General features: G+C 33.5%; 1 protein-coding gene across 2 annotated transcripts; it reads right to left on the bottom strand.

Moving 5' to 3' along the window:
* Window positions 1-6,882: 6,882 nt before the first annotated feature.
* On the bottom strand, window positions 6,883-14,796 carry LOC149892627 (uncharacterized). Of its 2 annotated transcripts, XM_090077907.1 has the most exons (5): window positions 14,725-14,796; window positions 8,045-11,065; window positions 7,723-7,788; window positions 7,405-7,461; window positions 6,883-7,248 (listed from the first exon to the last, which is right to left on the bottom strand). In XM_090077907.1, exons 2-5 carry the CDS (start codon window positions 11,034-11,036, stop codon window positions 6,929-6,931), a joined length of 3,435 nt encoding a protein of 1,144 aa, XP_089934033.1. In that variant the 5' UTR covers window positions 11,037-11,065; window positions 14,725-14,796; the 3' UTR covers window positions 6,883-6,928. The 2 variants fall into 2 exon arrangements, with proteins under 2 accessions (XP_089934033.1, XP_089934034.1); XM_090077908.1 differs by lacking the exon at window positions 14,725-14,796 and having other exon boundaries at window positions 8,045-13,402.
* Window positions 14,797-27,011: the final 12,215 nt, after the last annotated feature.

Raw genomic sequence — 27,011 nt, 5'->3', positions numbered from 1 at the left:
CAGCCTCTCAGAATGGCCTAGTTTGAGAACGGAAGGCTAGGAACAACCTTAGTAGTGGGTCATCAGTTCAACTTTTCATTCAAGGAATTAAGCATCTAAAATCTGAAAAATAAAAAGAAGAGCTCTTTGTTAGAAGTTCTTATTTTTATTTTTCCTCAACTTCTATTTCTTTTCTTTTTTTCTTTTTTTTTTTTAATGATAGTTTTTCTTTTTTTTTTATCTATTTTGTTCGTTTAAATTAATACAACAGGCGTTTTAGGTCGTTTCTGTAACATTATTTAACACTTTAAATTGTAATAAATATTTGAACTGAAGAAAATCCTTTTCGTAACGTTAAAATGTCATAAGAACATTTCATCTTTACCAAATACGCTTGTAAAAATAGTTTCACTTTTAAAGTTTGTTGTATATGTCTTTTAATTTAGTGAATCGCAATTTGGATTCTCTTAGGCGCACATCTACTTTAGTTGCTTTTTCTTAAAGAAAGGTCACCAGAGTTATCTTACACAGCTCCTGCAGCATAATCTTTAACAAAATACTCTTTTGAAAAGTTTTACATTGAAATAAACAAAAGCCATTTGCGTAAATAGAGATAAATTAGAGAATAAAAAGTGCATAAACGCCTCGCTACTTTGATGAAGAAGAAACGGATGACTAGATGCAACTTTTTAATTTCGCGTGCTATCTCTTTCGATTAAGGTACTTTTTGAATATTTTTTCAAAGAAATGTTAGCGTAGTTTTCCTTTTTTAAATTTAAATCATGTTTAAAGGTAGTTTTTGAATGTTTTTTCAAAGAAATGTTAGCGTAGTTTTCATCTATTAAATCTAAATCATGTTTAAAGGTAGTTTTCGAATATTTTTTCAAAGAAAAGTTAGCGTAGGTTTCCTCTTTTAGATCTAGCTTATGTTTAAGGTAGTTTTTGAGTATTTTTTCAAAGAAAAGTTAGCGTAGTTTTCCTCTTTTAGATCTAGCTTATGTTTAAGGTAGTTTTTGAGTATTTTTTCAAAGAAAAGTTAGCATAGTTTTCCTCTTTTGGATATAGCTTATGTTTAAGGTAGTTTTTAAATATTTTTTTAAAGAAAAGTTAGCGTAGTTTTCCTCCTTTAGATCTAGCTTTATAATTCAGGTAGTTTTTGAATATTTTTTCAAATAAAAATTAGCAAAGTTTAGCTTATTTAGCATGACATCACAAAATACTAAACTCAAAAAGGCAAGATAAAGTATAAGATAAACGTAAAATAAGATATAGATGAAACAAATGTTAGGCTGCATAAAATCTAAAACTGCATTGCCTATCATAAACACAAACGTCTAGTAAGAGCTTTTAAAGTTCGTTCTTTTCGTCTTTTAATTTGGTGAATCGCGATTTGAATTTTCTAAAGCGCACATGCCTCTCAGTTGCTTTTTTCTTAAGGAAAGGTCACCAGAGTTTTTTTACGCAGCTCCTGCAGCATAATCTTTAACAAAATACTCTTTTGTATATCATTACACAGAAATAAACAAAAACCATTTGCGTAAACAGAGATAAATTAGAACTCAAAAGTGCATAAAAAGCCTCGCTACTTTGCTATAGAAGAAGTGGATGACTAGATACAACTTTGTAAATTCGTGTACTACCTCGATGGATTAAGGTATTTTTCGAAAGTTTTTTTAAAGCAAAAATAGCGCAGTCTTCCTCTTTTAAATCTACCTTATGTCTAAGGCAGTTTTTGAATAGATTTTCAAAGAAAGGTTAGCGTAGTTTTCCACTTTTAAGTTTAGCTTATGTAGCTTGACAAAACAACACACAAAAAGACAAGATAAAATATCAGATAAACGTAAAATAAAATATAAATGAAACTAAAGTTAGGCTGCATAAAAAACAAACAACTTAATAATCTACTAGACATGTTTAAGTTGAATTAAGTAAAGTCCTTTGCGCAAATTTGGGTAAATAAGAGATTAAAAGTCCATAAAAAGCCTCGATACTTTGCTGAAGAAGAAGATGACTATATGCAACTTTTTAAAATCGTGAGCTATCTATATCGATTTAGGTCCTTTTTGAGTACTTTTTCAATGAGAAGTTAGCGCAGTTTTCCTCTTTTAAGATTGGATCTTGAAGCTTGACATAACAAAACACAAAACTAACAAAGGCAAGACAAAATATAAGGTAAACGCAATATAAAATATAGATGAAATTAAAGTTAGGCTGCATAAAATAAACGGGTAACAATACTCTTCTATGTATATTTACATTGAGTTAAATAAAATCCTTTGCGCAAATATAGGTATGTTAGAGAGTAAAAGTGCATAAAAAGCCTCGCTACATTGCTGTAGAAGAAGTGGATGACTAGATACAAACTTTTAAATTTGTGTGCTGTCTCTATCGAATAAGGTAGTTTTCGAAAGTTTTTTCAAAGCAAAAATAGCGCAGTGTTCCTCTTTTAAATTTAGATTATCTCAAAGGTAGATTTTGAATAGTTTTTCAAAGAAAGGTTAGCGTAGCTTTCCTCTTTTAAGTTTAGCTTATGTAGCTTGACATCACAAAACACAAAGCTCAAAAAGACAAAATAAAATATAAGATAAACGTGAAATAAAATACAGATGAAGCTAAAGTTAGACTGCATAAAAAACCAACAACATAATAATCTACTAGGTATGTTTACATTAAATTAAATAAAATCCTATGCGCAAATATAGGTATGTTAGAGAGAAAAAGCCTCGCTACTTTGTTAAAGGTAGTTTTTGAATAGTTTTTCAAAGAAAGGTTAGCGTAGTTTTCCTCTTTAAAGTTTAGTTTATGTAGCTTGATATCACAAAACACAAAACTCAAAAAAGAAAAGTAAGATAAAAGTTAATCGTAAAATAAAATATAGGTGAAATAATTGTTAGGCTGCATAAAAGAAAAAAAAAATCATAGCATAATAATCTTCTATATATGCTTGGATTGAATTAAATGAATTCCTTTGCGTAAATATAAGCAAACTAGTGAGAAAAAGTGCATAAAAAGCATCGCTACTTTGCTGCAGAAGAAGTGGATGACTATATGCAACTTTTTAAAATTGTGTGCTATCTCTATCGATTAAGGTGGTTTTCGAAAGTTTTTTCAAAGCAAAAATAGCGTAGTTTTCCTCTTTTAAATCTAGCTTTTGTCTAGGGTAGTTTATGAATAGATTTTCAAAGAAAGGTTAGCGTAGCATTCCTCTTTTAAGTTTAGCTTAAAATTCTTGGCATCACAAAACACAAAACTCAAAAAGATAAGATAAAATATAAGATAAACCTAAAACATAATATAAATGAAACTAAAGATAAGCTGCATAAAAAACTAACAACATAATAATCTACTAGGCATGTTTAAATTGAATTATATAAAATCCTTTGCGCAAATATAGGTATGTTAGTAAAAAAGCATTAAAAGCCTCGCAACTTTGTTAAAGGTAGATTTTGAATAGTTTTTCAAAGAAAGGTTAGCGTAGTTTTCCTCTTTTATGTTTAGATTATGTAGCTTGACATCACAAAACACAAAGCTCAAAAAGACAAAATAAAATATAAGATAAACGTAAAATATAGATGAAACAAAGTTTACACTGCATAATAAACAAACAACATAATTATCTACTAGGCATGTTTAAGTTGAACTAAATAAATTCCTTTGCGCAAATATGGGAAAGTTAGACAGTAAAAATCCATAAAAAGCCTCGATACTTTGCTGAAGAAGATGACTATATGCAACTTTTTAAAATCGTGAGCTATCTATATCGATTTAGGTCCTTTTTGAGTACTTTTTCAATGGAAAGTTAGCGCAGTTTTCCTCTTTTAAGATTAGATTATGAAGCTTGACATAATAAAACACAAAACTAACAAAGGCAAGATAAAATATAAGGTAGTTTTCGAATGTTTTTTCAAAGCAAAATTAGCGTAGTGTTCCTCTTTTAAATCTAGATTATCTCAAAGGTAGATTTTGAATAGTTTTTCAAAGAAAAGTTAGCGTAGCTTTCCTCTTTTAACATTAGCTTATGTAGCTTGACATCACAGAACACAAAAACATAAAATAAAATATAAGACAAATAGATGTAGCTAAAGTTAGGCTGCATAAAAAACCAACAACATAAAATATCTACTAGGCATGTTTAAATTGAATTAAATAAAACCCTTTGCGCAAAAATAGAGAGTAAAATGCATAATGTTAGAGAGTAAAAGTGCATAGAAAGCCTCGCTACTTTGCTGTAGAAGAAGTGGATGACTAGATACACTTTTTTAAACTTGTGTGCTATCTCTATCGAATAAGGTAGTTTTCGAGAGTTTTTTCAAAGCAAAATTAGCGTAGTGTTCCTCTTTTAAATCTAGATTATCTCAAAAATAGATTTCGAATAGTTTTTCAAAGAAAGGTTAGCGTAGCTTTCCTCTTTTAACATTAGCTTATGTAGCTTGACATCACAGAACACAAAAAGATAAAATAAAATATAAGACAAACGTAAAATGAAAAATAGATGTAGCTTAAGTTAGACTGCATAAAAAACCAACAACATAATAATCTAACAGGTATGTTTAAGTTGAATTAAATAAAACCCTCTGCGCAAATATAGGTATGCTAGAGAGTAAAAAGGCATAAAAAGCCTCGCTACTTTGTTAAAGGTAGTTTTTGAATAGTTTTTCAAAGACAGGTTAGCGTAAATTTCCTCTTTAAAGTTTAGCTTATGTAGCTTGACATCACAAAATATAAAACTCAAAAAGACAAGATAAAATATAAGATAAACGCAAAATAAAATATAGATGAAACTAAAGTTAGGCTGCATAAAAAACCAACAACATAATAATCTACTAGGCATGTTTAAATTGAAATAAATAAAATCGTTTGCGCAAAAATAGCTATGTTAGAGAGTAAAAGTGCATAGAAAGCCTCGCTACTTTGGTGTAAAAGAAGTGGATCACTAGATACAACATTTTAAAATCGTGTGCTATCTCTATCGATTAAGGTGGTTTTCGAAAGTTTTTTCAAAGCAAAAATAGCGTAGTCTTCCTCTTTTAAATCTAGATTATGTCTAAGGTAGTTTTTGAACAGTTTTTCAAAGAAAGGTTAGCGTAGCTTTCCTCTTTTAACATTAGCTTATGTAGCTTGACATCACAAAACACAAAACTCAAAAAGACAAAATAAAATATAAGATAAACGTAAAATAAAATGTAGATGAAGCTAAAGTTAGGCTGCATGAAATAAACGGGTAACAATATTTTTCTATGTATGTTTACATTGAGTTATATAAAATCCTCTGCGCAAATATAGGTATGTTAGAGAGTAAAAGTGCATAAAAAGCCTCGCTACTTTGTTAAAGGTTGTTTTTGAATAGTTTTTCAAAAAAAGGTTAGCGTAGTTTTCCTCTTTTAACATTAGCTTATGTAGCTTGACATCACAAAGCACAAAACTCAAAAAGACAAAATAAAATATAAGATAAACGTAAAATAAAATACAGATGAAGCTAAAGTTAGGCTGCATAAAATAAACGGGTAACAATATTTTTCTATGTATGTTTACATTGAGTTAAATAAAATCCTCTGCGCAAATATAGGTATGTTAGAGAGTAAAAGTGCATAAAAAGCCTCGCTACTTTGTTAAAGGTAGTTTTTGAATAGTTTTTCAAAAAAAAGGTCTTTAAAGTTTAGCTTATGTAGCTTGACATCACAAAACACAAAACTCAAAAAGACAAGATAAAATATAAGATAAACGCAAAACAAAATATAGATGAAACTAAAGTTAGGCTGCATATAAAACCAACAACATAATATTCTACTAGCCTAGTTTTCCTCTTTTAAGTTTAGATTATGTAGCTTGACATCACAAAACGCAAAAAGGCAAGACAAAATACAAGGTAAACGTAAAATAAAGTAGAAGTGAAACAAAAGATAGGTTGCATAAATACAAAAACTGCATTGCCAAAAATAGAATTTGTTGTCTAGAAAGACTTTTTAAAGTTTGTTTCTTTCGTCTATTGACTTAGTGAATCGCGATCTGGTTTTTCTTAGGCGCGCTTGTTTCTTAGTTGTTTTTTTTTGTAAAGAAAGTTTATTCAGACGTTTTTTTTACGCAACTCCTTTAACATTATTTTTAACAAAGTATTCTTTTATACGTGTTTACATTGAAATAAAACCCTTTGCGTAAATAGAGATAAATTAGAGAGCAAAAGCCTCACTACTTTGCAGAAGAAGAATTGGATGGCAAGATACAACTTTTTAAATTCGTGTGCTTTCTCTTTTAAGGTACTTTTTGAATATTTTTTCAAAGAAAAGTTAGCGTAGTTTTCCTCTTTTAAGTTTAGCTTACGCAGCTTGACATCACAAAACGCAAAAACCAATAAGGCATGATAAAATACAAGATAAACGTAAAATAAAATAGAAGTGAAACAAAAGTTAGACACCATAAAAAAAAAACAAACAAAAAAAAAAACATAATATACTTCTATGTATGTTTACATTGAACTTAATAAAATCCTTTGTGTAAATATATGAAAAAATAGAGAGTAAGAGTTCATAAAAAAAGCCTCGCTATTTTGCTGAAGAAGAAATGGATGTCTAGATCTTTTAAAATAAGGAACTTTTTGATTTCTTTTTCCGAAAAATGGTTGGAGCAGTTTTCCTTTTTTAAATTTCACTTATGCAGTTTAACATCACAGAAAATATTAATTTGCTTTTTAACAAACTCTTAAAAACATCAGAAGTAATTCTAAATGCAACTCTATTAAAAGTGTTAACAGAATAACAAAACGACTTTTTTTTTTTTTTAAAGATAAAAAAAGTTTGAACTATCTTTAAATAAGAAATGTGAGAACAGTTTAACAGAACTTCTTGTTTATTATGTATTTAGCGAAACAGATAAATATATTTGCAAAAGCATAGAGAAAACAAACTACACAAAAGGCCCATCTTTATTGCCAAACTGAACAAACTTTTCTAAACTACATAAATGGTCTCACTATATTGCCATATTGAACAAACTTTTCTAAACTACCCTCTTTTTGAATTTTTAGCTTCATGTTTTTAATTTTGTCTTTAATATGGCTTCGGTAGGAGTACTTTTGCAAGACATGAATGAGCTTGTCACTGCTATGATTTGCCAAGATGCCAAGGTAATCTTTGTACGAGCAACTTGAGCTTACATCTGTAAACACGTCTTGCAAGATGTATGCCAACACTAAAGCTGCACATCGAGGAAAACTTCTGGTGTTGAACCATTCGTTGTGGCCAGGGCAAGCATTCAGCTTTTCAACTATTTCATCTAAAATTTTACAAACTCAAGTCATAACACAAAGAGATTAAATCGAATATTCATTTGGTTCTGAAGCATGACAAGATTAATTTTGTTTTTTTATTTGTTTTTTTTGTTGACCTTATTGTTTGCACTGATAGCAATAACTGGTTTTTGAAAGATTACCTAATTGGCATTGGCTAACTTCTGCTTTGTTTTCCTTTGTTCTTGGCTGAGTTGATCCTGAAATAAAATAAAACCATGTTCATTTTTCTAATTCATAAAAAAACCATCAACAGTTTCTAAGTGTTAGAGATAATAACAAGCTGTGCATGATTTCTAACGGTGATGTTTCTAACTTCATCATTAGAAATCGGGTAGACACAACTTTCTAAAAGTGCACTTAGCAATGATGGCTAGTTTTTATTAACAGTTAACCATCTGAAATTGTGCAAGAAGAGGTTTGTGTTTATATATGTTTGTATAAATTAGGTTTTACATTACCGATGTGTTCTTGAGTAAAAGATGGCATTTCCAACTTGATTTTTTTTCTTCTTGGATCTTTTACTTCTAAAACATAATCAGTTTTAGTATCATTCACTTGTGTAAACATTTAAGCAATCACAGAATTAGTCCTGCAACAAATACATACACACTTCTGTGTTGTTTTTTTTGTTTTTTTTTTTGTTTTTTTTATTGTTTTTCTTTTTTTTTTTTTTTTTACAGCTTTAACAATAACAATAGGGCAAGGAGTTAATTTGGGCATTTTTATTTTTTGAAAGCGTGTTGAGATTTGCATAAAAATCAAAAATCAAAAAGAATTTACCTCTGGATGTACAAGCAAGACTTTGGCTAAATAGACTACCAACAGATTGAACAGCACCAGGTGAGGGCTGTTTTTCAAGAACAGTACCAGCCTGTTGGACTGGAACAGCTGAAAGAAACAAACTGGGTTTGGCCATCGTTTGCTGACGAGCAACAAGATTAGGAGCCAGAGGAACAGAAAAGACCTCTTTTGAAGGATTAAAAACAACTTGCAGAGAAGGAGCAACATGAACAGGTTTGGCAACCACTTGCTTATGAGCAGGTTCAAGAAGAGCAGGTTCAAGAAGAGCAGGTTCAAGAAGAGCAGCTTCAGGAGGAGCATGGAAAACACGTGTGACAGCCATAAGATTATCTTGCTGTGAAGCAACATTAGACACTGTTTCCAGCAGAACAGAAAAGACCTCTTTTGAAGGACTGAAAGCAACTTGTTGAGCAGGAGCAGCAGAAACAGGTTTGGCAACCACTTGCTCACTAAAGTAAACTGGAGAAAGTTGTGCATGGTGTTCAATAAAATCCGGTTCATCAGGAAATAATGTTAATGCAAGAGGAGAACAAGCTGTGCCAACAGGAACAGCTAGAGTCTGATCTACATCCATACAAACAGCTTGTTCATTAGGAACTAGTTGTGCAAGAGCAGAGGATAGTTCAAGAACTGGACCAGCGATTGTTTGTTCAGAAGGAACAGACGAAACAGGAGTTGAGCTAGGTTCACACAAGAAATCTACAACATGTTCGTTGCTGTCCTCTAAAGGAGCATTGTTTTCTACAGCTGGAGAAAATGGAACCACTGTGGTACAACCGAAAGTAGCAGCACATTCTTCAGAGTCAGAACCGGAGTCTGAATCTTCCTCAAAAATGTCCTCAACATCATGAAAACCGTACTCCTCTGCATTAGTTCGGAGCCAGTCCATCACATCCTTCTCCTCCTTTGGTGGTCTCTCAGACTTTTCAACAGTCAAAGACTCTATGACTCCGAAGGACTGTCCGATGCCCAGGGCAAAGCGCAACTCCTCTGCAGCGTTCCACTGGGACACATAAAAGCTATCCATTGTGTGTCTGCTGTGCTTCATGTAGAGTGTAGCAAACCGCTCGCGATCTTCTTTGCTGTTGTTGGCAAAGTAAGTGGCTATCGAACCGCGAATGCAAGTGGGAGTAAGACGCTTCATGGGAATGTTTACTTGGCTTTTTCTGAAGCAGGACGTCAGGCTAGAGGTGATAGCAGAGGAACCCATCTGGTAAACAGGCACTCTAGTTGCACCTAGTGTCACACCTTCGTCTTTGTTGGCTCTCACCGAAGGAAAAAGGGGCCTGTAGCAGTCGCTCAACTCCAAAACAGTCTTGGTGTCTGCAGCCATGTAGTGAGAGTCGTTGACAAGAAGGTCTCTGTATCTCAGCAAATAAATATCGATCAACACTTTCAAGTCGTTCGGCACTAGAATGTTTTTGGCTCCGTACTTGTATGCTGTTTTGTAGCGCTCTTGCACAATGCAATATCCACACTCACTCTTCTCAGCAGCCATGTAGTCTCTAATGTTTAAAAGAGCAATGTTAGATTTTCTTAAACTGTTAATTACAGTGACAGAGAGCAGAAGATGGTTTCGTAGAGACACAGCATTGTCTCTAGTCAGCGGAAGAGACGCCTTTCTAATCGATTCCACTAAGTCTCTTACGTATGCAGACTTGCCATATTCGGTCAGCAAACTGACATTGATGATGTTGATGCTTTTTCTTCTTTTCACAAGGCTCCTCCTCAAAGAACGAAAGGGCCTCAGCACTTTTCGCAACTCATCCACCTTGCAGCGCAAACGTCGGATGGCCTCATGAGAAAGTCCGAAATAGACGTTTCTGGCTTCACTGAAACGAAACAGGAGACAAAGGGAGACGAGGCGGTTGTACAACGTGTGACAAGACATGGCTTTTGTTTGGTCAAGTTCACTCAGCTTGGAATTGAGCTGAATTTTCTTAAAGTGCAAGGAGAAGTATCTATCCTCCAAAACATTGGAATTGGTGAGGGCGTTTGGGTGCAGCGTCAACGTGCTGTCACAACAAGTCAATATTTCCACAACTGCATTTTTGTAGATCTTTGCTTGTGACCAAGTGTTGTTGTTGGCTACCACAAGCCACTTTTCAAAGTCTCTGAAGAGCTCATCTGCTGACTGGTAATAAAAGTGAAAAGCATCTTTGTCCAGCTGAAACAAGAGTCTCTTTTCTTCGGTCAAGACATAGGAGCTGGAAACCAAGTGCTCTAAGGAATCGAAATCAGAGTCAAGGACGGATTCGGTGTTCAGCTCTTTGTTTTCTACAGAGGTGCATTGGTTTGCAGAAGGAGCCTCGGACGAACCAGCAACTGGTGAGGGCAAGCTTAAAAGAGGATCAGAGGAAAGAACCGGAGAAGAAAAAGAGGAGGAAGGCCCAGGAGCAGAGGATGCAGAGCCTGATGCAGACGCTTGTTCAGCTACTGGCTTAATACCAAAGAAGGCAGGTCGAATAAATTGAGGGACATAGAGCTTCTCGTTGTCGTATCGCTTTGCCTCTGCAATCTTTTGTTTGATCATCTTGGAATCGTAGAAATGAGTCTCTTTCAAGTGTATGTCCAGTCGGTCGTAATACTTCCAACATTGCAAACAGGGGTAAGGTTTTGGACAGCCGGACTTGCGTTCGAGACGAGCATGCTGAAACTTCCTGACCATTGCAGAGTAAAAGATGGAAGCTTCATCCAAAGTCCAAGAATGATCTTTTTTAGTCAAGTGTCTTTTAATGCTTGTGGACGAATGTTTGCACAAAGGCATCGGACAGCTAACAGCGTACCTCTTCTTGGTACCATAGAAAGGTACAACCCTGTTTACGGAGCCACACGCTGCAACTAATGCGGCCCTGACTTTGTTTTTGAGCTTTAAGTCTCTCTGTTCTTGTGACTGCTTTCTTTTCTTTTTTTTTGCTTTAGAGTTTGGAGAAGAAGCAACAACAGAGTTGTTTTCTTGTGAAGAAGACATGTTCAGGTGTTTGTTTGCAACGGTTTTTGCTAAAAAAAGGAAACCAGTCAGTGAGAGTTTTTTTCTTCTGCCTGCATCCAATCCTGGAATGTTTACAACTGCAGGGAAGAGCTGTGTTTTTTCGAATCCTCTGCAAAAGAGAAAAAAAGAAAGAAAAGAGAGCAACAAGAAGAAACAAAGTTTCCACTAGCAAATGAAAAAGAATGAGAGCAACTAGCATTACATGCATGGTGGCAGCAGTGATTGCTATTATGAGAAGGAGAATGAGAAAAAAAAAAAGAAAAAGAAAAGAAACAAATAAATAAAGAGATGGAGTTTGAGAGGATCTCGCAACCATATGACTCAAAGAAAGAAACTGTGTTGAAAAAAGGCAAGAGAGGGCAAATAGAACTTGCTAACAAGGACAAATGACAGACATAACTACAACAGTAACAACTCTCATTGCAAGCATAATAACAACAGCATCAGCATCACTGACTCAGAGAGTGTTGACATAACAAAAAAGAAAACAAAAGTACAAGCCAAGTGGGGGAACATTAACAAACACTCATTGCAACTATAACAACAACAACAACAGCAACAGCATCACTGACTCAGAGGGTATTGATAAAAAAAAACAAGCAAAACAAAAACAAACAAAAAAACAAATAAAAAAACAAAACAAGCAAATTGGGTGAACAGTAACAACTCTCATTGCAAGCATAATAACAACAACAGCATCAGCATCAGCATCACTGACTCAGAGAGTGTTGACAAAATAAAATAGACAATAAGCAAGCAAAGTGGGTGAACAGTAACAACTCTCACTGCAAGCATAATAACAACAACAGCATCAGCATCAGCATCACTGACTCAGAGAGTGTTGATAAAATAAAACAGATTATAAACAAACAAAGTGGGTGAACAGTAACAGCTCTCATTGAAAGCATAATAACAACAACAGCATCAGCAACAGCATCACTAACTCAGAGGATATATAAAAAAACAAACAAACAAACAAACAAAACAAAAACAAAAAAAAACAAGCAAAGTGGCTGAACAGTAACAGCTATCATTGCAAGTAAAATAACAACAACAGCATCAGCAACATCATCACTGACTCAGAGAGTGGTGATAAAATAAAACAGATTAAAAAACAAGCAAAGTGGCTAAACAGTAACAACTATAAATACAAGTAAAATGACAAAAGCAGCAACAGCATCACTAACTCGCAGGGTGTTGATAAAAAAAAAAAGCAACAAACAAACAAAGCAAGCAAAGTGGGTGAACATTAACACTCATTGCAACTATAATAACACCAACAGCAACAGCATCAGTGACTCAAAGGGTGTTGATAAACAAAAACAAAGGCACAAACAAAACAAGCAGAGTGGGGGAACATTAACAACACTTATTGCAAGCATAATAACAACAACAGCATCAGCATCTCTGACTCAGAGAGTGTTGATAAAATAAAATAGATTATAAACATGCCAAGTTTGTGAACATTAACAAACACTCATTGCAACTATAACAACGACTACAGCAACAGCATCACTTACTCAGAGAGTGTTGAGAAAAAAAACAACAAAAAAAACAAAAACAAAACAAAACAGAAAACAGAAGTACAAGCCAAGTGGGGGAACATTAACAAACACTCATTGCAACTAAAACAACAACAACAGCAACAGCATCACTTGCTCAGAGGATATTGATAAAAAAAACAAACAAACAAACAAACAAAACAAGCAAAGTGGCTGAACAGTAACAGCTATCATTGCAAGTAAAATAACAACAACAGCATCAGCAACATCATCACTGACTCAGAGAGTGGTGATAAAATAAAACAGATTAAAAAACAAGCAAAGTGGCTGAACAGTAACAACTATAAATACAAGTAAAATGACAAAAGCAGCAACAGCATCACTAACTCGCAGGGTGTTGATAAAAAAAAAAGCAACAAACAAACAAAGCAAGCAAAGTGGGTGAACATTAACACTCATTGCAACTATAATAACACCAACAGCAACAGCATCAGTGACTCAAAGGGTGTTGATAAACAAAAACAAAGGCACAAACAAAACAAGCAGAGTGGGTGAACATTAACAACACTTATTGCAAGCATAATAACAACAACAGCATCAGCATCACTGACTCAGAGAGTGTTGATAAAATAAAATAGATTATAAACATGCCAAGTTTGTGAACATTAACAAACACTCATTGCAACTATAACAACAACAACAGCAACAGCATCACTTGCTCAGAGGATATTGATAAAAAAAACAAACAAACAAACAAACAAAACAAGCAAAGTGGCTGAACAGTAACAGCTATCATTGCAAGTAAAATAACAACAACAGCATCAGCAACATCATCACTGACTCAGAGTGTGGTGATAAAATAAAAAGATTAAAAAACAAGCAAAGTGGCTGAACAGTAACAACTATAAATACAAGTAAAATGACAAAAGCAGCAACAGCATCACTAACTCGCAGGGTGTTGATAAAAAAAAAAGCAACAAACAAATAAAGCAAGCAAAGTGGGTGAACATTAACACTCATTGCAACTATAATAACACCAACAGCAACAGCATCAGTGACTCAAAGGGTGTTGATAAAGAAAAACAAAAGCACAAACAAAACAAGCAAAGTGGGTGAACATTAACAACACTTATTGCAAGCACAATAACAACAACAGCATCAGCATCACTGACTCAGAGAGTGTTGATAAAACAAAATAGATTATAAACAAGCCAAGTTGGTGAACATTAACAAACACTCATTGCAACTGTAATAAGAACAACAGCAACAGCATCACTGACACAAAGGGTGTTGATAAACAAAAACAAAAACACAAGCAAAGTGGGTGAACATTAACAACACTCATTGCAACTATAACAACAACAACAGCAACAGCATCACTGGCTCAAAGGGTGTTGATAAAATAAAGAAACAAAAACAAAACAAGCAAAGTGGGTGAACAGTAACAACTCCCATTGCAAGCATAATAACGACAACAGCAACAGCAACACCATCACTGACTCAGAGAGTGTTGATAAAATAAAATAGATTATAAACAAGCCAAGTGGGGGAACATTAACAAACACTCATTGCAACTGTAACAACAACAACAGCAACAGCATCACTTACTCAGAGAGTGTTTATAAATAAAACAAAAAACAAAAACAAGAAACAAAAATACAAGCCAAGTGGGTGATTACTAACAGCGCTAACAGCAGCAACAACAGTGTCTTTAGAAACAACAAACAAGTACAACAGCAACAACTGCTTTTACAGAGTATAACAATAACAACAACATGGCACTAACAACAACAAAAGGGTTGGAATAAAAACCTGTAGGCAAAAGGAGAGCTGCATTCAGACAAGATCGATTACAAAGAGGCTCTTCTTTAGGACAGAGGAGAAACTGCTTTTGAGGGACAGAGGGACTTTTGTTGTTGTTGTTGTTGTTGTGCAGAAACCAACAAACTTTTATTGAACCGAATATAACCGAATATAACCGAAAGTCTTGTTTGCTTCTGTTTTGTGCCATCAAGAAGGGAAAACAAAACATCACAAAACAAACGAAGCAAACGAAACAAACAAACAAACGAACGAAACAAACAAAAAAACGATTAAATAAATAAACAAACAAACGAAACAAACAAACAAACAAAAACAAATAGGAAAAACAGAAAACGCAGTACCGAAACCTCGCCATTTTTATCCTTCCTCGAGCTTTCTTTGGGCGCCAAAGACCGAGAAAGTTGAGCAAACGTGACGTTGAGGGGGGGGGGGGGGGGTACTTAAGGCCAGCAGACCGACCAATGGCAAGCTTAGGAGAGACCCACGTGAATGTTACATTTTCTTTCTATGTACGCTGAATCCGCTCAAAGTCTGGAATTTCCAGCATTCACGTGTCATCACTCCAGCCACCAGATTGGCCCACACTTTGCACACTTTCAAGACTAGAACTTCACTTAATCACAAATTGAGCCAAAAAAAAACTAAGTCTCGCATGGCGACAACTTTTCCAAAAGCAAACAAAGGCAAACAAAGGCAAACGAAGGCAAACGAAGAAAAAACAAAAACAAGTAAACAAAAACAAAACCGAAAAGGGAGAGAGAGAGCAAGTCGACTCATTTCTTTCGACTGCCTTAAACGAGAAGTCTAAAACGTTTAAAAGTTGAAAACTAAGTTTTTTAAATGAACTGCACCGAAAAAACTTTACGACAGTTTAGCTGGTTAAAAACGCAGAGGAAAATATTTTATAAAATTTAAGCGTTCTAAAGATGTCCATTTTTGTTTTTGTTTTTTTTTATTTTGGTTTGTTTCTGGTTTGCTTCTTTTTTTTTTTTTAAATTCTAGCGATCGAGCATATTTGAACGGTTTCATCAACCTGTTGGCGCACGTGCTCGAGAGCTAGAACTTTGATTGCTTTTGTTGTTGAGAATTGAGAATGTCCGAGCAGGTTTTTTATCGATTTCATCGCTTGTGGCGAGGCAAAAATCAAAACGCTTTTTGGACGAAAGAAAGGAGATTAAAAGGAAAAAAGAGAAGAAAAAAAAAAAACAAAAAAATAGGTTATGTGTCATAAACATTTATTTTCTCACGCGATGACGTCTAGTTTTGTTAGAGTAATTAAAATATGGTATCAAGTTTGTAATTTCTATCTTATTTTTAGTTACGGATAATTGCCAATTATGTCACGTTTAGTATACACAACGCTGTTTTCTTAATAGCAATATGATACAAACAAGTTATAAAAAAAAAAAGCGTTCGCTCGATCTTCCTTAGTCAGTTGAACAAAAAGAAATTTTCACAACATATGATTGATTTGGTTGTCCTAGCAAGCTGTTTTAGCAAACGACTAGAGGTTGCAACTGTTGTTCATTGAAAACGAAAAATCTAGCGTCAGCAAGAAATTTTTGAATACATAATGTACACAAAAGTGGCACTAACAAATGAAAATGTAAAAAAAAATGTTTACCTTGATGCCAGACTCGCAGAGATGTTGTCGCTCGTTGCTATCGACTGCGAACAGCTTTGTTGTTTTTCGAAGTGCCTCTTCACTCTACTTATAGCCGAAGTTTTGGCTTCGAAAAAAAATACGAACGTCGTTAAGCTCAACGAGCTGCTTTAATTGTTGTTCGTGCGAAAACGAAATGCTTAAACGGATAAAAGTGTTGGCGTAATTACACTTTTCGACCGCGATGCAGTTTGTCAACAACTCTAGCGTACTTTTTTGGCTCGTGGAGCAAAAAAGCCTCATGATAATAGCAAAGGCTTAAAATGTCTTAACATGTCAGCAAAGGCTTAATATGCTTAATAAACTGTGGGTTAAGTTTTTGCGGTGCAGCTTACATTAACAACTTAATTTGCAACTTGCTGGCACAAGCAAACGTTTATGACTTCTCGTTTAAGACAGTTGAGCGAAATCAGTCGACTCACTCATTCTGCCTTTTCTGTTTTGTTTTTGTTTTGTTTTTTTGTTTTTGTTTTTGTTTGTTTTTTTTCTTTGTTTGTCTTTTGTTTAAAATGTAAAAAACTCGAAAGGAAAGTTGTTGCTTTGTTTGCTTATTGAAAGTTTTCGCCAGTTGCAAGACTTCCTTTTTGTTTGTTTACTTATTAAAATATGAGGAAAATATTTGAGGACATCGCATTCTAAAGGTGCCTTTTTAATAAAACATCTAACGATTTAGCTTTTAACGTTATGCTCAAAAGAATGCCGTTTCGGTTTCTTTTTCTTTTTTTTCCTTGTTTCAATTCGGCAGAGTGCTCATTTGAGCAGCCCGCCCCATGATCCAAAATTAGGACTTTTCTACGAGATACTTTCATGGACTGTTGTAATTTCAGCAGACCAACACAGTGACTAGTTGGTAGTGTGTGTTAGTTCCGCTTTCATTCACAGTTAAGCGACCTGTTCGATTCTCTCGAACATTGGTCACATCTCGAACGTGAGAATGCTAGAGTGCGTTTTACTAACAATTTTATCGCTTGTGGCCAGGAAAGCAAAACTTTCCGTTTCTTGCATTCTAAAATCTATTTTAAAACCTCTAACGATTTAGCTTTTAACGTTATGCTTAAAAGAATGCCCGTTTCGATTTCATTTTTTTTTTCTGTTTGTTTTTGTTTTTGTTTTTTTTTTCAATTCGGCATTTTAAGGGTGCCTTTATAACAAGATCTAACGATATAGCATTTAATGTTGTGCTCAAAAGTGCCTTTTATATCTCTCAATGGTCTCCAACGATAAAACTGCCGACCAATCGCAACGATTAAACAGCCGACCAATGGCAGCTCAATAGTCTCCAAACATGAAACTGCCGACCAATGGCAGCTCAGTGGTTTGAGAAGTGAGATCATTCGATTTGGTTTTTCTATCTCCAGTTTGAACTAGTGCTTGGCTTTTATAAAAATTGTCAAATTTTGCCAAGCAAATCTTATACGAAACGCTACTTTGATGTCAAACCTTCGTTACTCCCTATTCCCTTCTAGCGGAGGGCCGGCTAAAAGCTAGAGAGAAGGAAACTTTTTTCTTTTTTCTTATCTTTTAAGAGGGGTAGGGGTGGGGGGGGGGGGGGGGGAAGGAGTAAGAGAATTACGGGGTTAGGATTGGAGGGGGATGAGGTTACGGTTTGGAAGCCTGGGGACAATGAAAAATTGCGTTCGTATAGTGTCCACGAGGGGCGTCCTACGGTTGTAACGTGCCGCTAGGTGCACGCGTCTGGTTTCGTTGCATAGAGGCCTAGAGGAGTTCTCCGAAAGGTCTTGCGCTTTGGGCTCGGGCAAACGGCCTGCATCCATTGTAAACACGGTCTCTGCCGTTCAAAATGGTTAACCAGGCTTTTGTGAGCTTTAACGACCATCCCTTTGAGTTTAAAACGAACGTTTCCCCAAAAGCCATTCGAGATGGAGGTACTCACGGAGGTTTGTTACGGTAACAACCCTGTCGTTTGCAGTCTCTTTTCTTCCGCAGCGTCGCAAACGGATCGGCCGGTCTCTTAGGTGACAAAAAACGTCTGATCTCTCGACTGGAATGCTTAACGTACTAAGATTAGAAGAGTTAGTACTAAGAGTCGCATCTGGCCGCCGTAATTTTCTTCGATGATGTACTTGAAAATTTCGTGACGTCGTTTTCAAAGCTCTAGGGTCGATTTTAACCTTCGACCTTAAAGTCGATTTTAGCCTTCGGTGTGGCTCTGTACAACTTTTGCGGTGAAAAAGCTTGCGCGGAGTCTACAGTTGTATTTAGCCGACAGACGCTGGCAACACAGAAACAGAATGACTCTTGGGCGGCGCAAACCGAGCGTTCAGCAAATTTCTAGCATTTTACGTCAAAGCGGACAATCTGCACGACAAATAAAGCTAACTTTCTCGTTGCAACAGTTGAGTCGCTGGACGTTGGACGAGTGTACAGCTGTTTTGCGTCGAAAGCCAACCAGTGGTCGGATGCGACTCTTCTTTCATTCGAAAATCAGAACCTGGCCATCAGTCGTGTATCACCATCGAATGCTTAATGTAGTGATTTCTCGAAACGACAAAAGCTTGTAAAACAAACAGCTTCGCTGTACTGTTGCCTGTCATATCTAACGGATGGCCAGGAACAACCTTGGTCTGTAAAAGATGAGTTTCGTTTTTTCCCATTCGAGGCACTAATTACTGCAGTTTTAAAAGTCACCTAAAGTATAAGCTCATCTCTCCATTCAAGAAAAACAAGCATCAGAGTTTCGGAAAGTTTGCATGCACGACACCACCATCGATGATACTTAAACAAACAGAAAATGAATTGCAAAACAGAACCACTGAATTGCAAAACATAACAACGGACAGCTTGTAAAAAGCATGGTGATGAGCTTCTTCAATCCAATCAAGGAACCAAGCATCACAGTTTCGGCAATGGTGCATGTGCAAATCAGCGAACTATTAATGTTAATAGAACGACTTCACTGTTTTGCTTAGTTTAAGAACGGATGGCTAAGAACAACCTCGTTAGTGAGTATGAAGTCATCTCTTCATTCAGGAATTAATAATCAGAGTTTTAGAAGTCTCTTACGTGCGATACTACTATCAACGGTACTTAATCAAACAGCCTCTCAGAATGGCCTAGTTTGAGAACGGAAGGCTAGGAACAACCTTAGTAGTGGGTCATCAGTTCAACTTTTCATTCAAGGAATTAAGCATCTAAAATCTGAAAAATAAAAAGAAGAGCTCTTTGTTAGAAGTTCTTATTTTTATTTTTCCCTCCAACTCTATTTCTTTTCTTTTTTTCTTTTTTTTAATGATAGTTTTTCTTTTTTTTATATTTATTTTGTTCGTTTAAATTAATACAACAGGCGTTTTAGGTCGTTTCTGTAACATTATTTAACACTTTAATTGTAATAAATATTTGAACTGAAGAAAATCCTTTTCGTAACGTTAAATGTCATAAGAACATTTCATCTTTACCAAATACGCTTAGAAATTTCGTTTCACTTTAAAGTTTGTTGTATATGTCTTTTAATTTAGTGAATCGCAATTTGGATTCTCTTAGGCGCACATCTACTTTAGTTGCTTTTTCTAAAGAAAGGTCGCCAGAGTTATCTTACACAGCTCCTGCAGCATAATCTTTAACAAAATACTCTTTTGAAAAGTTTTACATTGAAATAAACAAAAGCCATTTGCGTAAATAGAGATAAATTAGAGAATAAAAAGTGCATAAACGCCTCGCTACTTTGATGAAGAAGAAACGGATGACTAGATGCAACTTTTTAATTTCGCGTGCTATCTCTTTCGATTAAGGTACTTTTTGAATATTTTTTCAAAGAAATGTTAGCGTAGTTTTCCTTTTTAAATTTAAATCATGTTTAAAGGTAGTTTTTGAATGTTTTTTCAAAGAAATGTTAGCGTAGTTTTCATCTATTAAATCTAAATCATGTTTAAAGGTAGTTTTCGAATATTTTTTCAAAGTTAGCGTAGGTTTCCTCTTTTAGATCTAGCTTATGTTTAAGGTAGATTTTGAGTATTTTTTCAAAGAAAAGTTAGCGTAGTTTTCCTCTTTTAGATCTAGCTTATGTTTAAGGTAGTTTTTGAGTATTTTTTCAAAGAAAGTTAGCATAGTTTTCCTCTTTTGGATATAGCTTATGTTTAAGGTAGTTTTTAAATATTTTTTTAAAGAAAAGTTAGCGTAGTTTTCCTCCTTAGATCTACAGCTTATAATTCAGGTAGTTTTTGAATATTTTTTCAAATAAAAATTAGCAAAGTTTAGCTTATTTAGCATGACATCACAAAATACTAAACTCAAAAAGGCAAGATAAAGTATAAGATAACGTAAAATAAGATATAGATGAAACAAATGTTAGGCTGCATAAAATCTAAAACTGCATTGCCTATCATAAACACAAACGTCTAGTAAGAGCTTTTAAAGTTCGTTCTTTTCGTCTTTTAATTTGGTGAATCGCGATTGAATTTTCTAAAGCGCACATGCCTCTCAGTTGCTTTTTCTAAGGAAAGGTCACCAGAGTTTTTTTACGCAGCTCCTGCAGCATAATCTTTAACAAAATACTCTTTTGTATATCATTACACAGAAATAAACAAAAACCATTTGCGTAAACAGAGATAAATTCAAACTCAAAAGTGCATAAAAAGCCTCGCTACTTTGCTATAGAAGAAGTCGATAACTGTTAGATACAACTTTGTAAATTCGTGTACTACCTCGATGGATTAAGGTATTTTTCGAAAGTTTTTTTAAAGCAAAAATAGCGCAGTCTTCCTCTTTTAAATCTACCTTATGTCTAAGGCAGTTTTTGAATAAGATTTCAAAGAAAGGTTAGCGTAGTTTTCCACTTTTAAGTTTAGCTTATGTAGCTTGACAAAACAACACACGAAAAGACAAGATAAAATATCAGATAAACGTAAAATAAAATATAAATGAAACTAAAGTTAGGCTGCATAAAAAACAAACAACTTAATAATCTACTAGACATGTTTAAGTTGAATTAAGTAAAGTCCTTTGCGCAAATTTGGGTAAATGAGAGATTAAAAGTCCATAAAAAGCCTCAATACTTTGCTGAAGAAGATGACTATATGCAACTTTTTAAAATCGTGAGCTATCTATATCGATTTAGGTCCTTTTTGAGTACTTTTTCAATGAGAAGTTAGCGCAGTTTTCCTCTTTTAAGATTGGATCATGAAGCTTGACATAACAAAACACAAAACTAACAAAGGCAAGACGAATATTAAGGTAAACGCAATATAAAATATAGATGAAATTAAAGTTAGGCTGCATAAAATAAACGGGTAACAAATATATTCTATGTATATTTACATTGAGTTAAATAAAATCCTTTGCGCAAATATAGGTATGTTAGAGAGTAAAAGTGCATAAAAAGCCTCGCTACATTACTATAGAAGTGGATAGACTTGGGATACCAAACTTTTAATTTATCGTGCTGTCTCTATCGAATAAGGTAGTTTTCGAAAGTTTTTTCAAAGCAAAAATAGCGCAGTGTTCCTTTTAAATTTAGATTATCTCAAAGGTAGATTTTGAATAGTTTTTCAAAGAAAGGTTAGCATTGACTTGCCTACTTAAGTTTAGCTTATCTAGCTTGACATCACAAAACACAAAGCTCAAAAAGACAAATAAAATATAAGATAAACGTGAAATAAAATACAGATGAAGCTAAAGTTAGACTGCATAAAAAACCAACAACATAATAATCTACTAGGTATGTTTACATTAAATTAAATAAAATCCTATGCGCAAATATAGGTATGTTGAGAGAAAAAGCCTCGCTACTTTGTTAAAGGTAGTTTTTGAATAGTTTTTCAAAGAAAGGTTAGCGTAGTTTTCCTCTTTAAAGTTTAGTTTATGTAGCTTGATATCACAAAACACAAAACTCAAAAAAGAAAAGTAGAATAAAAGTTAATCGTAAAATAAAATATAGGTGAAATAATTGTTAGGCTGCATAAAAGAAAAAAAAAATCATAGCATAATAATCTTCTATATATGCTTGGATTGAATTAAATGAATTCCTTTGCGTAAATATAAGCAAACTAGTGAGAAAAAGTGCATAAAAAAGCATCGCTACTTTGCTGCAGAGAATGAGATAACTATATCCAACTTTTTAAAATTGTGTGCTATCTCTATCGATTAAGGTGGTTTTCGAAAGTTTTTTCAAAGCAAAAATAGCGTAGTTTTCCTCTTTTAAATCTAGCTTTTGTCTAGGGTAGTTTATGAATAGATTTTCAAAGAAAGGTTAGCGTAGCATTCCTACTTTAAGTTTAGCTTAAAATTCTTGGCATCACAAAACACAAAACTCAAAAAGATAAGATAAAATATAAGATAAACCTAAAACATAATATAAATGAAACTAAAGATAAGCTGCATAAAAAACTAACAACATAATAATCTACTAGGCATGTTTAAATTGAATTATATAAAATCCTTTGCGCAAATATAGGTATGTTAGTAAAAAAGCATTAAAAGCCTCGCGACTTTTGTTAAAGGTAGTTTTTGAATAGTTTTTCAAAGAAAGGTTAGCGTAGTTTTCCTCTTTATGTTTAGATTATGTAGCTTGACATCACAAAACACAAAGCTCAAAAAGACAAAATAAAATATAAGATAAACGTAAAATATAGATGAAACAAAGTTTACACTGCATAATAAACAACATAATTATCTACTAGGCATGTTTAAGTTGAACTAAATAAATTCCTTTGCGCAAATATGGGAAAGTTAGACAGTAAAAATCCATAAAAAGCCTCAATACTTTGCTGAAGAAGATGACTATATGCAACTTTTTAAAATCGTGAGCTATCTATATCGATTTAGGTCCTTTTTGAGTACTTTTCAATCGAAGATTAGCGCAGTTTTCCTCTTTTAAGATTAGATTATGAAGCTTGACATAATAAAACACAAAACTAACAAAGGCAAGATAAAATATAAGGTAGTTTTCGAATGTTTTTTCAAAGCAAAATTAGCGTCATGTTCTCCTCTTTTAAATCTAGATTATCTCAAAGGTAGATTTTGAATAGTTTTTCAAAGAAAAGTTAGCGTAGCTTTCCTCTTAACATTAGCTTATGTAGCTTGACATCACAGAACACAAAAACATAAAATAAAATATAAGACAAATAGATGTAGCTAAAGTTAGGCTGCATAAAAAACCAACAACATAAAATATCTACTAGGCATGTTTAAATTGAATTAAATAAAACCCTTTGCGCAAAATAGAGAGTAAAATGCATAATGTTAGAGAGTAAAAGTGCATAGAAAGCCTCGCTACTTTGCTGTAGAAATCAATGACTAGATACACTTTTTAAACTTGTGTGCTATCTCTATCAATAAGGTAGTTTTCGAGAGTTTTTTCAAAGCAAAATTAACGTTAGTGTTCCTCTTTTAAATCTAGATTATCTCAAAAATAGATTTCGAATAGTTTTTCAAAGAAAGGTTAGCGTAGCTTTCCTACTTAACATTAGCTTATGTAGCTTGACATCACAGAACACAAAAAGATAAAATAAAATATAAGACAAACGTAAAATGAAAAATAGATGTAGCTTAAGTTAGACTGCATAAAAAAACCAACAACATAATAATCTAACAGGTATGTTTAAGTTGAATTAAATAAAACCCTCTGCGCAAATATAGGTATGCTAGAGAGTAAAAAGGCATAAAAAGCCTCGCTACTTTGTTAAAGGTAGTTTTTGAATAGTTTTTCAAAGACAGGTTAGCGTAAATTTCCTTTAAAGTTTAGCTTATGTAGCTTGACATCACAAAATATAAAACTCAAAAAGACAAGATAAAATATAAGATAAACGCAAAATAAAATATAGATGAAACTAAAGTTAGGCTGCATAAAAAACCAACAACATAATAATCTACTAGGCATGTTTAAATTGAAATAAATAAAATCGTTTGCGCAAAAATAGCTATGTTAGAGAGTTAAAAGTGCATAGAAAGCCTCGCTACTTCGTGCTAAAGAAGTGGATCGCTAGATACAACATTTTAAAATCGTGTGCTATCTCTATCGATTAAGGTGGTTTTCGAAAGTTTTTTCAAAGCAAAAATAGTGCAGTCTTCCTCTTTTAAATCTAGATTATGTCTAAGGTAGTTTTTGAACAGTTTTTCAAAGAAAGGTTAGCAGCTGAGCTTTCCTCTTAACATTAGCTTATGTAGCTTGACATCACAAAACACAAAACTCAAAAAGACAAAATAAAATATAAGATAAACGTAAAATAAAATGTAGATGAAGCTAAAGTTAGGCTGCATGAAATAAACGGGTAACAATATTCTATGTATGTTTACATTGAGTTATATAAAATCCTCTGCGCAAATATAGGTATGTTAGAGAGTAAAAGTGCATAAAAAGCCTCGCTACTTTGTTAAAGGTTGTTTTTGAATAGTTTTTCAAAAAAAGGTTAGCGTAGTTTTCCTCTTTTAACATTAGCTTATGTAGCTTGACATCACAAAGCACAAAACTCAAAAAGACAAAATAAAATATAAGATAAACGTAAAATAAAATACAGATGAAGCTAAAGTTAGGCTGCATAAAATAAACGGGTAACAATCTCTTCTATGTATGTTTACATTGAGTTAAATAAAATCCTCTGCGCAAATATAGCTAGAGTAAAAGTGCATAAAAAGCCTCGCTACTTTGTTAAAGGTAGTTTTTGAATAGTTTTTCAAAAAAAAGGTCTTTAAAGTTTAGCTTATGTAGCTTGACATTACACAAAACACAAAACTCAAAAAGACAAGATAAAATATAAGATAAACGCAAAACAAAATATAGATGAAACTAAAGTTAGGCTGCATATAAAACCAACAACATAATATTCTACTAGCCTAGTTTCCTTCTTTAAGTTTAGATTATGTAGCTTGACATCACAAAACGCAAAAAGGCAAGACAAAATACAAGGTAAACGTAAAATAAAGTAGAAGTGAAACAAAAGATAGGTTGCATAAATACAAAAACTGCATTGCCAAAAATAGAATTTGTTGTCTAGAAAGACTTTTTTAAAGTTTGTTCTTTCGTCTATTGACTTAGTGAATCGCGATATTGGTTTTTCTTAGGCGCGCTTGTTTCTTAGTTGTTTTTTTTGTAAAGAAAGTTTATTCAGACGTTTTTTACGCAACTCCTTTAACATTATTTTTAACAAAGTATTCTTTTATACGTGTTTACATTGAAATAAAACCCTTTGCGTAAATAGAGATAAATTAGAGAGCAGAAAGCCTGGCTGCTTTCCGAGGATTGGATCACGAGGTCCCAACTTTTTAAATTCGTGTGCTTTCTCTTTTAAGGTACTTTTTGAATATTTTTTCAAAGAAAAGTTAGCGTAGTTTTCCTCTTTAAGTTTAGCTTACGCAGCTTGACATCACAAAACGCAAAAACCAATAAGGCATGATAAAATACAAGATAAACGTAAAATAAAATAGAAGTGAAACAAAAGTTAGACACCATAAAAAAAACAAACAAAAAAAAACATAATATACTTCTATGTATGTTTACATTGAACTTAATAAAATCCTTTGTGTAAATATATGAAAAAATAGAGAGTAAGAGTTCATAGAAAAAAAAGCCTCGCTATTTTGCTGAAGAAATGGATGTCTAGATCTTTTAAAATAAGGAACTTTTTGATTTCTTTTTCCGAAAAATGGTTGGAGCAGTTTTCCTTTTTAAATTTCACTTATGCAGTTTAACATCACAGAAAATATTAATTTGCTTTTTAACAAACTCTTAAAAACATCAGAAGTAATTCTAAATGCAACTCTATTAAAAGTGTTAACAGAATAACAAAACGACTTTTTTTTTTTTTAAAGATAAAAAAAGTTTGAACTATCTTTAAATAAGAAATGTGAAACAAGTTAACAGAACTTCTTGTTTATTATGTATTTTAGCGAAACAGATAAATATATTGCAAAAGCATAGAGAAAACAAACTACACAAAAGGCCCATCTTTATTGCCAAACTGAACAAACTTTTCTAAACTACATAAATGGTCTCACTATATTGCCATATTGAACAAACTTTTCTAAACTACCCTACTTTGAATTTTTAGCTTCATGTTTTTAATTTTGTCTTTAATATGGCTTCAGTAGGAGTACTTTTGCAAGACATGAATGAGCTTGTCACTGCTATGATTTGCCAAGATGCCAAGGTAATCTTTGTACGAGCAACTTGAGCTTACATCTGTAAACACGTCTTGCAAGATGTATGCCAACACTAAAGCTGCACATCGAGGAAAACTTCTGGTGTTGAACCATTCGTTGTGGCCAGGGCAAGCATTCAGCTTTTCAACTATTTCATCTAAAATTTTACAAATTCAAGTCATAACACAAAGAGATTAAATCGAATATTCATTTGGTTCTGAAGCATGACAAGATTAATTTTGTTTTTTTATTTGTTTTTTTTGTTGACCTTATTGTTTGCACTGATAGCAATAACTGGTTTTTGAAAGATACCTAATTGGCATTGGCTAACTTCTGCTTTGTTTTCCTTTGTTCTTGGCTGAGTTGATCCTGAAATAAAATAAAACCATGTCATTTTTCTAATTCATAAAAAAACCATCAACAGTTTCTAAGTGTTAGAGATAATAACAAGCTGTGCATGATTACTAACGGTGATGTTTCTAACTTCATCATTAGAAATCGGGTAGACACAACTTTCTAAAAGTGCACTTAGCAATAATAGCTATTTTTTATTAACAGTTAACCATCTGAAATTGTGCAAGAGGTTTGTGTTTATATATGTTTGTATAAATTAGGTTTTACATTACCGATGTCTTTTTCTGAGTAAAAGATGGCATTTCCAACTTGATTTTTTTTTTCTTCTTGGATCTTTTACTTCTAAAACATAATCAGTTTTAGTATGATTCACTTGTGTAAACATTTAAGCAATCACAGAATTAGTCCTGCAACAAATACATACACACTTCTGTGTTGTTTTCTTTTTTTTTGTTTTTTTTATTGTTTTTTAATTTGGGCATTTTTATTTTTTGAAAGCGTGTTGAGATTTGCATAAAA

Source organism: Hydra viridissima, unplaced genomic scaffold (assembly GCF_058129835.1).
Source record: "Hydra viridissima isolate aposymbiotic clone 2 unplaced genomic scaffold, HvirCarnegie_v1 scaffold_2, whole genome shotgun sequence".
Lineage (NCBI taxonomy): Eukaryota > Metazoa > Cnidaria > Hydrozoa > Anthoathecata > Hydridae > Hydra > Hydra viridissima.
This window is presented reverse-complemented; position numbering and strand designations above follow the sequence as displayed.